Source organism: Ixodes scapularis, unplaced genomic scaffold, assembly GCF_016920785.2.
Source record: "Ixodes scapularis isolate PalLabHiFi unplaced genomic scaffold, ASM1692078v2 PGA_scaffold5__190_contigs__length_132052651, whole genome shotgun sequence".
Lineage (NCBI taxonomy): Eukaryota > Metazoa > Arthropoda > Arachnida > Ixodida > Ixodidae > Ixodes > Ixodes scapularis.
Window position 1 is genome coordinate 42,517,920 of NW_024609880.1, and position 12,424 is coordinate 42,530,343.

Below are 12,424 nucleotides of genomic sequence, written 5' to 3' on the forward strand. Positions count from 1 at the left end.
ACCCCAACCCGGACAACTATTTTTGGGGATGTTTGTGGACCCTACGCGGATTATCCCTGGGAGGGGGGAGAACAATTGTCATTGTTCGCAAAATCGCGTCGAGGGCCGTTCCACCAGGGGCCTTAGTTCGACCTACTTCCCCTCCTTCGTTTCCCGAGAATGTCGAGCAGAAAAGCTCGAATAGAAGGCACTTACCAGCCCTATTTCTCACAGTGGAAGATAACACAGAGAGGGTACGCAGTATGCATCAGAAAAAGTAAGCGGAAACTTTCAAGAGGGGCCAGAAAACGTCGAATGCAAAACCGCAAAACATAGGTAGAGAATCGCGCTGAGCGGGTTTTGACAGTTCAAGAGAGCGGCAGAAAATGTCTAGCTGATAGCGGGCGCGAGAGTCGCACCAGCCGCGTTAGCATCAGCAACATAGCGGCGGCCAAAGAGCTTTTTTGGAAAGGTGTAGAGGAAAAAGAAAAAGTAAAATAAAAAGAAAAGCGCTCTTGTGTATTGTGGACACAAAAAATATGCCTGGTGCGAAAAAGTAATTAGGTAATTTAATTACAATTACCGTCGCTGGAGTAATTCATTACATTACTAAATTACCTGCTACAAAAAGTAATGAATTACATTACTAATTACTGGAACAAGTAATTAAATTACTGTAATTTCATTACAGTAATTGCATTACTGCCAGCTCTGAGTTCGGCTAATCTCATCACCGCAGTGGTTGGACACAAGCCATTACCCGAGTGTCCGCCGAGGCATTGATTGTTACGAGCCGATGTACAGTGCTCACGCAGTTCTCGTGTCTCATCCATGGGCCGCGCTCGACTGTCGTCAGGCGGGTGGGTTCGATCCCCCAATTACGTCGTCAAGCTTTGCGAAGGCAATACTGAAAGATATAGTTCCCTTTTATTCTCGTAATTCCACCGTGACAAGGGAACTTCTGAATCAGTGGCGGCCTGTGCGAGTATACTTGAGTCAGACTAGGACGAATACGCCTCTGAAAATTCATGAACATTCCAACCCGATATCATTTGATGAGCGCTTTAAACTTCGCGGGGTGCAAAATAATACAAAAAAAGCAATGGAGGGTTGCTGTTAACAAGTGACAAATAAAATTGTGGATTTAGCACACACAAACGGAGGAGGATATTCCTCAGGAATACTTTCAGCCTTTCCACCTTGGTGAAGAAGGAACACCAGCGAAGCTCTACTATGGTGGGAATGAAGTAATGGACCGGCCGCAAGTCGGCAAGCCAGAGTACAAAGACTGGAGAGGTTGTCGCCATCAATGCGCGACGGCGGCAACCAGACAACCGGGAAGCCGGTTGTCAGGTTGCCGCCGTCAATTATAGATGGCGGTAGCTGTCCAGAGTTTTGTGTCATTATTTGTTTGCTGACTGACATGATGGGAAACTGACCCTTAATAGCTCCGCTGTAAAAATAAGCGCGTGTGTGTGCGTGAGTGTGTGTGTGTGGGGGGGCGGGTAATTTTAATAACATACACTGTTGTAAAGAGGTTCCTCTTTCCCTCATCTTTGGCGGAGACCAACAAGCGTGGGCCCGGAAACTACTTTGTTTGCAAAAACACTCTTGCCAAAAAGCACGTTTTTGTCGTGCCAGACGGTCGCGCAGTTCCTCGCGAAGATGCAGTACGAATAATAATACGTGCCTTTCAAATACTTGGCTTTCACTGAGCTTGAACCTCCTGCAGCGTGCATTTTGCACCATCGAATTTGATTTTCACAATGACTACTAGCATATAGTATGATGACGTCACGTGCATGCCATGCTAAACAGTTCAGCTTTCTGGTGAAATGTGATGTTCGCAACACTAGCAATAGATGTCCTACTTGTAAAGTTTTCCAGTATTTATTGCAGTCTCGCGATGAGATATGGCAGCCCAGAAAAATGTTAGAGCGCATGACTATTGAAGCACAGTGTTGTAAAGCGAGGGCCCAAAACAAGTGCAGGTAAAACCGAATGTAACATTAGCCTCGCGAGGTAGTATTTTGCGAAGTTTCGAGCTCATGCAAGCTGATGAAATTAGATTTATATTAAGATTTTAAGAATTTCATCGGTCCTTCCGCTATTCGTGTAAAATTATTAATTTCATTGCGTGCACCTTTACGCATCTCTTTTTGGAGTAAGGCGTTCTGTAAGGGATTATTTAGGAAAATACCATTATTTTCTCTTTTTTTAACATTTCTAGTATTTGCTTTCAGATCTGTCATGTGAATACCGAGTCCTTTTTGGCGTACCCTGCAACCCGATGTTTCACACTGCCAATCAGCAAACAGAAAAACACTTTTACGCAGACTCAACAGCTCGCGTAGTTTCGAGTATCTTCCTTCCGTGTCGGTCTCAAGCGGTTATGTGAACTTTTAAGGTAATATTTATTGATCATTATAAAAATATATTACATTGCTAACTGAATATTTGACAACATAAATAAATGGCCGACCACCCAAAAGCTATGCCCCCAAAAATTACTTGAACTGTGTTCTGCCAATCTTTTCCGGCGTTTGTATCCTCGAAAGGCACGTTGAAGGTTATTTGGGACAGCTTTACATACATTTCTGATTTTGAAGCTAATTTAAACAACAATTTGTTCCTCACAAATATAACTTCTTAAACATATAGAAGCCTGTTATTGACTCTTCTATGTGGTAAACATTGCTTTAATCTGTCTCTGGGCTGGACAAAAACAAAGTAAACAGGGGCGCGCGGCTGAACCATGACGATTACGCACGCAAACGGTCAGAAAATATCCAATTAAGTAGCTGCCATGCCGAGAAAAACTTTAAATACTACTTCGTTTTACTTAATAAAGAAGGTACTTTGGGGGACGCATTAGCTTCGGCTTTAAAATCGCCTCCTTACTTGCCGCGCAAGCGTGCCTCGGTTGCCTAGTCAGGAGCGTCTGACTCGCAACCGAAGGGTCGTGGGATCGAATCCCGCCTAAAATTATTTTTTTTTATCTTTAAGGCAAAGAGAAATTATTAGAGACATACGGCGACCTGCAATTCACGTTACATGTCATGTTTTAACCACTTTCATTCCATGCGTGATGTCACGTTTCACGTGAGCATTGTGAGTTGTTTGAAATTCTTGAGCGAGGGCACGTAGCTCTGACGTCATGACCTTATCGACCATTCAGGATTTTCCAGTCACGCCACCGAAATCGGCTTTTCTGCGACATGAACTTCTCAGTGCTATTGCGTTAAAATAATCAATTAGCAAGGGTGATGCTCATTTGCAAATTAAATTGACCGGCCTCTTGTCAAGAGCAAACCTCAATAGCCAGGCTATGCCAGCTTATCCTGTATAAAAAAATGTTAACTAACGTGGGCAAGCGCTATTTTGGGCCAGATTCGATCGGAGTGTGAATGTGCATATAGATTAGACTGAACAATTTTGATTGCTCCTTGCTGCATGATTAGTCGCATGCATCGCGGTGCGGAGTGTAAGCAATGTTTGGTTAAAACAAGGAGCATTTTGATTGACGCTCGGCATTTCTTTAAAAAAATAGACTGAAAGGGATTATCCTAGAACTTTCGTGACATTTTGAAAAATCCATTGCTTTTTGCTTAGTTGTGTCGTCATCATATACATATATATATATATTGCGAAACATATTTAGTAAACAATATTTCACGATATATATGGCCACGAGGCGCCAATTTCATAATTTTGTGCAGTAATTAATTCCTTAGTTCGAGGACACAATCACGATTTAACTTTTAATACTGCGACACAAAGTTGTACCAATCAAGGGTATTTTTGGTGACCATGCAACACTTGGCGTCAACATTTTATACTGTGTGAATAAATCAGCTTGAATTTTAGAATTTTACTTAAACACAAAGAAAGGACAGGAAAAGACAGTATAGTTCTAAATTCCAAGCTGATCAATTTACAGGTGTGTACCAACAAGCTCAGCTCCTTACTGTTATACTGAAACATTTGGATTCAGGTAAATATATGTTACTGGTAATGTGTATGTTATGTCGTATGAACACGCCGTTATGTATGTTAAGAAATTAAAAAAAAATGAATTTCATACTTTTGGTATTTGAAAAAAAGGTAATTGCACAGATGAGAAAAAAAACTATATAGTTGATTGTTTCACGGCGTAAATAGTGTATAGTGTCAGAACAACGCGGAAAATATATTATCAATTTAGTGGTTCGAACCGGTTCGAACCGGTTTGAACCGTTATTTTTTGCTCCCCGGAACTGAACCGGAACCGAACCGAAGGCCGTGAACCCGAACCGGAACCGAACCGATAAAAATTTCGGTTCGACACTCTGGTCCCTTCAAATGGTTCTTAGCTCCATTGTTTGCAAGCTGTACAGCTGCATGCAAGTTTATCTGCCTGTGCATATGAATACTGACTGCATCTGTTGTAGAGGGGAATTATAAAGCGACAGAAGGTTGAGTGAATTCGCAATGCATTACTCAGCAGACGGGGGACGACGCATGAAAACGTATTAATTCATTTTAGAGAACCGCATGATAAGCGTTTACGCGTGGTTTTTGAACACCGTGTATAGCTACATGCTTGTAATCGGCTTTTTATTAGATAAGTTAGAAATGAACAACAATAGGTAAATTATGGACACATTCAAAACATAGGTATGTTTCCATCAAAAAAAGTAAAAGTATAGGTTTAAAGGAATTTTTCTAAGAGTTCGCCCAGCTGCATCACTAAAATTCCATTATCAACTCTAACAACTCAAATTCAAGTCAACATAAAATATGGTTTTATCTTTATCACAAAATATTAATGGAAAAAAATATACCAACACAACTTCCACAAAGGAAAAGAACAAAAAACAAAACACGAAACAAATAAACAAACTAAAAAAATGCGCAATACAGCAAGATTATTAACAAGATGCACGTGATCGTAAAACTCATCTGCGATCTTTAAGATAAACAGTATCAGTAAAAACAAATCGACCTGATATTGCAACCATAAGAAACATAGGTTGCGCTGAGAGGGTTTACAACAATCATTGTACTTAGGACGGGAAAACAATATGAAGTTAAAAAGAAAAACATTGAAGGTTTCCAGTTTAGCCTAATCTCGCCGTTTTAAGATTTGCGTTCACTCATAAGCGAGATTGTTTCTGCTGATACTGTTTTTTTAGAGTGAAAAGCATTCTTTTTTTCGTTAAAGATTTTCATTTTTATTGTAGTTGAGGCATTTTTAAGCTTGCGTTTCGAAAATTTAACAGAACATCCCAGGCATTATTTGTAAACAACATACTAAGAGCTAAAATGTACGTGTCTCAAAATTGTAATCTGGCAAGGAAAACTTTTATCCGCCATATTTTTAAAGTGGGCTACGTGAATCGCATCACTCGATGTACGCGCGGAGTTGACTCGAGCTACAGTTTTCGCTCCAGCACGCTGAGACGTGAGACTATTAATTAGCGCTGAGATGTTACGCCGGAGTACTCTTGCGGCTTCCGTTCTAGACGTCGCGACAAGAATTTGCCTCAACGTGACGTCACGATTAGTAATATTTATTATTCATCATCAGTTGATCATCATCACCAGGCGATCTGCGGAATAAGCTACGAGTCATCGCTTTATTTTTTTTTTTTAATCTCAGATCGTCACAGTTGACATTGTGACCGTTGCACTGAATTCCGTCGGTGAAAAAAAATATATATATATTAATACAATAACAAGTCGGCGCAGTGAGCGTTCGGCCAATTCAGAATTGGTAGTTCACGTTCACGTTTCATTTTAACGTAACTTGAACTAAAAAGGGTCATACCATTTGAAGGCAGCGCGCTCGACTGTATACGCATGCTTCGCATAATAATGATGTGTATGTAACGCATGGCCGTTTTATGAGGCGACGCTGCAGCAGCTCGCGTGCTCCAGAACGTTTGCTCGCATTTCAGCAGACGTGTATAGGCAAGCCATGACTGAATCGTCGAAGCCCTTCTCCGGACGGGTGGCCGTGGTCACGGGCGGTGGCAGCGGGATCGGCCGGTGCGTGTGTCGGATGTTGGCGACCGGCGGCGCTAGCGTCGTTGTTGCCGACATCAACCTAGATTCGGCGAGGGACACGGTCCGGACTTTGCCAGGTAATTCCGCGTGATCGTCGAACTCGAACCTGAAACACCCTTTTTAGGGCGATTGCGGGAAAGCCCGGCTTTTCCAGTTCCGAAAGATTGAAATCATGGGACTTTTAATTTGGACACTCTGGGAGAAGAAAAGTCGGCCATGCCGCCGACCGTCCCGATAGGCCAAGCGCCGCGCGCTTGAAGTTGGCGCTGTTGGCCAGTCACGGGGTTGGTGATCTCCCCGACGTTCTCATCGACTGTCCAGAGCCCCCAGGCTAACACAGTTCTTCTGCTGGATTTCCATCGATGCGTATGTTGACAGTCCTTGGATGTGCTATCGTTTCACCATAAGTCAGAACGTAACCAATGGCTATAGTCGCTGGTAGCTTAAAAAATGCAGGGGAACGCTTTGTTGCAATCACGTATCTTAGTGAGTGCGTTCTTCGGCATCCTTATTGGACGCCGCCATCGTATATGTTCAGGAACGATAATGAGACTCGACAGCCGCCCAGCCCCGCGTTTCTGAAGTTCCCAGTGAGCAAGACCATTCCTAGGTTTACCTTCTGCGGGCCTCCATCTTTGCCTACTGGGTTGCGGGACGCGTCCTGAGCTTTCTAAGTATAGATCTCTTTTTGCAGATTATGAGAACGTCGCGCATGCCTCAGGGCCCAGTGACTCAGCATTTGTGGCACGGGTGATCATCATCATCATCATAATGTCTTTATTTGTGCCAATCAACAACCAACAAAGGTCTACAATGTGGCACAGCTAAAAACTTGCACAGCTGTAAAACATGCTCGACTGATAAAACTAGCATGCAACAAAACACGACAGTACATTTTTGACGACGGAAAATAATCTCATCTAATTGTCTACTGAGATTTACGTAGCTATCAAAAATATCAAAATTTTCATGCCTAAGATTGTTTACACTTGTCTGCATTCTTGTTGTTGGTGATGTCATGTGTTAATTGTGAGGATCAAAAGTGAGAGCTCTACTATTTGAGCGAGCCGGTACGTTAAAATTCACTGCGAACAAAAGTGTTGAGTCAATGTCCCCGTAAACTGTTTGATACAAGAAGGCAACATCGCGCAATAATCTTCTGAGGAATAGACATGGTAGGCCAAATTTGACGAGCAGAAGTCCATAGTTGTAAAAATGCTTTCGGCCAAGGTATTTGTCATAAATTATGCGCGCAAAGCGTCTCTGAACTGACTTCATTTTAGCTGCATCACGTAGTGCCAGTGAATTCCACAGCACAGAGCCAAAGTCTATTCTCGACCTGATAATATAACAAAATAAACGAAGGGAACAAGCATAGTTCGCAAACTTTCTAGTTAATCGAGTAATCATTCCAAGTAATCTAATTGCAGAACAGACAGTATGGGCAACATGGCAGCCAAACGATAGAGTAGTGTCAAAGTACACTCCGAGATCACAAAGCGATGATACTCTTAAAATGCACTTATCATCAATTGAGCATGAATACTGTATAATTTCACGTTTCTTACTTAAAGACATGACCTTAGTTGTTGTTTTTTTATTAATGATTAAGCAATTTTCCCGACACCAGTTTCATATATGCGATGCGTCACTCTGAAGAAGGTCACAGTCGTCGTTCAAACTAATACTTAAAAAGAGCTTGATGCCGTCTGCGAGTAACAGCACGTTTGAGTTTACTACGCAAGTAGATATTGATAAATATCAAAAACAATAGTGGACCCAAATTGGAGCCCTGTGGTACACCCGATGACGGATAAAAAGGATCAGGCAAGTTATTTAAAATGCGTACGACACAACGACGGTCAGTCAGCTAGCCTTCAAGCCACAATAGAAGCACAGGAGAAACGTCATTACGCGACAATTTGTACAGCAGCAAAGCGTGGTTCACCTTATCAAAGGCTTTCGAGAGGTCAAAATAAACAACGTCTACTTGACCGCGATTAAAAACAAAAGATACTGAATAATCAAGAAAGGTACAGAGGTTTGTCTCGACTGAGCGCCTCTTGATAAAACCGTGCTGAAAAGAACTGATACGTCGCTTGAAATAAAAAGACAGACGGGTGTGCATCACTATCTCAAATACCTTTGACAAATAACATAGCATTGATACAGGGCGATAGCTCCCAACTTTCGAAGCATCCCACGTCTTATGAATAGGAACAACAATAGACTCTTTTCACACAGATGGAAATATACCCTTACTCATGACCCCTGGAAAGGGTGCATAGAAGACGAAGCATAAACGTGCAGACTAAAAGCGCAAGACCACAAATTTGCAAGCCTCGCGCTTGATTGGTTTACCTAGGAATGACATATGCGGAGCACAAGTTCGTCTGTTTCTTGTACAGAAGTTGCGATGATGTCAGAACACCAAGATCTTATTGGCATGATTTTAAAAAAATATAGTGGGTAGACCTCAAAGCACCAAGAGTTGATGTCTACTCACTTTTCTTTCAATCAAAGCCAATCAGAGCTCGTCGTCGTTCTGCCGTCACCGCAACCCTCGCTCAAGAAGCAGACGACTTGCACTCCGTATAACCCCCGACGGACAACAAGGGCTGCTACGTTGCATTTCTGGCGCCCCTTGGCCGGCCTCGTCGGCTCGTGGCGCCAGCTGCGTTCCAACCTCAGGCGGAAACCATAGTCTAAGGTAGGTGCAAATGGCGCCGAGGTGTTTCGGTGGCGCACCCTTGTCATTTCCGTTTGTGAAGTCACCACCAGAATTTTCCTCGCCGTGACGTCATGAGATGTAATATTTGACTAGTTATCATCAGTTGCTAACTACAAGTTCGATGGTATGAATAAAAATGATGATGAAAGCTTGGCGTCATACCATTCGTAAACCAACGTCGACACAGCCGGCACTAAGCCGTAGCGCCGATTACCGTCCATGAAACTAGAAAGATTCGTCCAGGTAAAGACACCACAGTAAGCGTTTGTTCAACCACGGCTTGTAACGAAAGCGACGCTTTTGGTCGTGCATGTCGCTAATAGTGGAGACACCGCACCGCAAGTGCTTCCCGCAAAGTTATTTACTATTTCCTAAAGAGGAAAAATGGGAGGGTTAGGCGGGAAGAGGTTTTTCCTGTTTTTACGTTGCAACAGACCATTCTACACCATGGGTGCAACAAAGCACTGCATCGATATGCCCTTATAAGTGTCAATTTGGGTCGGTGGTCGAGTGTTTTAGCGCATCGCAACTTAGAGCACGTGGAGCGAAAGTTCGAGCCGCAGAACCCAAGGATCCTGGGTTTAATCCCCCTTCCTGCCCGTTCCGAGCACTATGAGCATCGTACAAGCGTGCGGTCGTATGTTCTACTACTTGACAAACGTTAAAGAGCGCAGACTTACTCTACTTGCTCAATTTCTTATCTACAGCAAATATGTCAAACTTCAAGTGGTACTATCTTCATGCGGTCTGAACATGCAAAGTTAGCACGACACAGTTCTACAAAAAACATTTAAAATGCAGAAAAAACTTATATATTTGAACTTTGTCCGCACCTTTAAAACTAACCGTTTCAATGTGGTTATCACGCAGGGCCCTCACAACACCAAGCCTTCAAGTTGGATGTGGGATGCTCGGAGTCTGTGAAGTTACTCTTTGAGCTCATCGAAAGCACCTGCCCTGCGCCGGCAAGCCTTGTTGTGAATTGCGCCGGAATCAATATTCCTAGCACGCAATTGATGGATATCTCCGAAGAGTCATTCGACGATATAATACGAATAAACTTGAAAGTAAGTTGGACCGCTTAAACACATATTTAATAATATTATCCGGTTTCCGCAATTAATACGAACAATCTGTATTTTTTTAGGTAAAACAACACTTCCCATCTTAGTGTGTACCTAAATAAATTTGAAATTTATTTTTTATATTTCGTAGTTAGAAGAGGCAATATCGCACGAAATAATAATAATATGAAACATGTACCACATGACTCAAACTTTACCGAGAACACAGAGATGCTCGTATGCAACAGGCGAAAAACCAAATCTTACGAGCCTGCATGACAACTGCTAATTTCCGCCATATACATTTAAAATAAATTAATGCTTGCTCGTATGTTTCGACCATACAATATTTAAATATGCTAGCCCCCCAAAGTCATGAGCGACTTGAGGAAACCAATTGCGATCACCTAATTATCATGCTTCGCTGTGTCTCCTGTACCCCGCTCCGACTGAAATATCAAAGTTTAAAACGCTCGCCTGCACACTTTCTTGAAGCTTCAATGGTTGCGCAACTTTTGTAGCTGGTAAAAATAAGCTCAGAACTTTACGTAGAATACTCCAAGTACTGGTGAGTTCAAAATATTTGCCCGTACTAAAATATAAAGTCGATGTAATCGCAAATGTGTTATCTAAACATTCATATAATAATAAATTGAGAATTCCCCCGTAAAGTTATTACGGCTTCAGTATTTCGTTAACTGTTTCGTCCCTTCTGAATTAATATAATCGGTCCGCAAGGCTTAGATACCTAGGAGGAAGGTTTTGTAATTTACCCGAATCACTTTTTTCTACCCCTGCAATGAAGAAAGCCTAAATTTGAAATAGTTCGATAGGCTATGATGGGATCCCTCAGCTCTCACATTTTCGAGGGTTTTCGAGAACCTCGCCACGTCATTGTTTTAGGGTACCTTCCTCATCACAAGAGCTGCAGCGAGAGCCATGGTGAGCGGCAACGTTCAACATGGCACCATCGTGAGCATCTCAAGCATGCTGACTGAGGTCACTCGTGCTGGCAGAAGTGCCTACTCCGCATCCAAGGCTGGCGTGGAGGCGCTCACCAAAGTGGTGGCCAAAGAGCTGGCGTCTCGGGGCATCCGCGTCAACACCGTCCTGCCGGCCTTTCTGGACACTCCGATGGGGCGTACGGGCCACAACTGCGAGGAGATTGAGAACATTTTGGCGGGCATTCCCATGGGCAGGTTATGTCGGCCAGAAGAAGTGGCCGAGGTCGTTGTGTTTCTCTGCCTGCCAGAAAATTCGTTTATGACCGGTGCAGCTGTTTCTGTGTCTGGGGGAGTAATGTAAATGTCGTCCATGATTTTGTATACGATTTCAGTGTGGTATTTAAGCGTCCTGTTATTTACAGGCTGTTTTAATACACCCTAGCGTTATTTAGGAGTGATTCGCTGTCATTATTTTGACTGGCTCAAAACGTTTAAATGTTAAGGGATTTATGTTCATGGCTGTGCTACACCAAGCGTCAACGTTCTTATACTTGAAAACGTACAACAGTGCAGAGTTGGGGCTGGTATAGACAGTAAAAAGCATATGGGACAGCCCCTTTGAGTTCAATTATTCAAACACTTTTTAGCTCCCAGCTGCGCTAGAATCATTGTCTCTTGATCTAAGGATAGATTCACACATGCCTAATCATAATGTAACACCTCAGAGCATGTGCAAAAAAAAAAAACTTTCAAGCCGAAGGAAAAGACAACAAAGAAGAACGCCTCGTTTTCCTACGTAATTTTTTACTTCAACTTGGATGTTTTATACAAGTTTAAGCGCCAGACTCTCAGGCGTTACATTAAGTTTAATTATCAGCAGCTGGCCTGCACGCGGGCTCTTTTTTTCGTTGATCGCAGATACCGCCGGTCCTGAAGCTGTTAACTTTTAAGTGGTGCTGGATGTCTTGTCCAGGTCTTGCTGCATTTTTTTGTACTTTGCGCATTTTTATTATACGCCACCAGCTCTAATTTTTATTTTTATAATTTTATTTACAAAAATATTGTAGGGGTTTGTGTACAATTTGTGCTCTTTAGTCTAGGTCTTGGAAGTGGTATACATCTTTTGTGCGTGTGTTTTTTTTTTTTTTTACTCGCATGCTTTGTCGCGCGCGGTCGCTGTTTAAGCATCTTATCTGAAAATTTACTTGACAGTAAGACAAGACAATATCCAAAACTAAAGCTTCCAATGTATAGCGGGCTCTAGTTTTGTAAGTTTGTTTATTTTTGATGTTGCCTTTGGCGCTCAAGACCGTCAACAAGGTCGCATCGGTTCGAAACATTGAGTTCAGTGTTCAGAGTGATAAGGCATCACAAATAATCAGTGGAAAAATTGACTACCTCGCGAGCCAAAGGAGCCAATCACTCTTAGGTATGTATTTTGGTTCTGCGGTGCATGAGCTACGAAGCAAAGATCTTACGCCCTGTGTCCCCGATAAAGAAGGTAGTCTTGCAGCCCTTGATTCGGGGACATAAGGAGAGAAAGATAGCCAGTGCTGTAACGGCTAAGGACTTCGTTCATAGCCAGGAAAAAATCAGAAAAGGAACAAATCAAGCCGTTCTGGGGTAGAAAGCCATCTAACAACCTGAGCGCAAATTTA

The 12,424-nt window shown here is 42.6% G+C and overlaps 1 protein-coding gene across 1 annotated transcript; it reads left to right on the forward strand.

Annotated features, from left to right (window-relative positions):
- Positions 1-5,928: 5,928 nt before the first annotated feature.
- On the forward strand, positions 5,929-11,805 carry LOC115316299 (estradiol 17-beta-dehydrogenase 8). Its single transcript, XM_029975699.2, has 3 exons — positions 5,929-6,104; positions 9,629-9,825; positions 10,726-11,805. Exons 1-3 carry the CDS (start codon positions 5,939-5,941, stop codon positions 11,125-11,127), a joined length of 765 nt encoding a protein of 254 aa, XP_029831559.2. The 5' UTR covers positions 5,929-5,938; the 3' UTR covers positions 11,128-11,805.
- Positions 11,806-12,424: the final 619 nt, after the last annotated feature.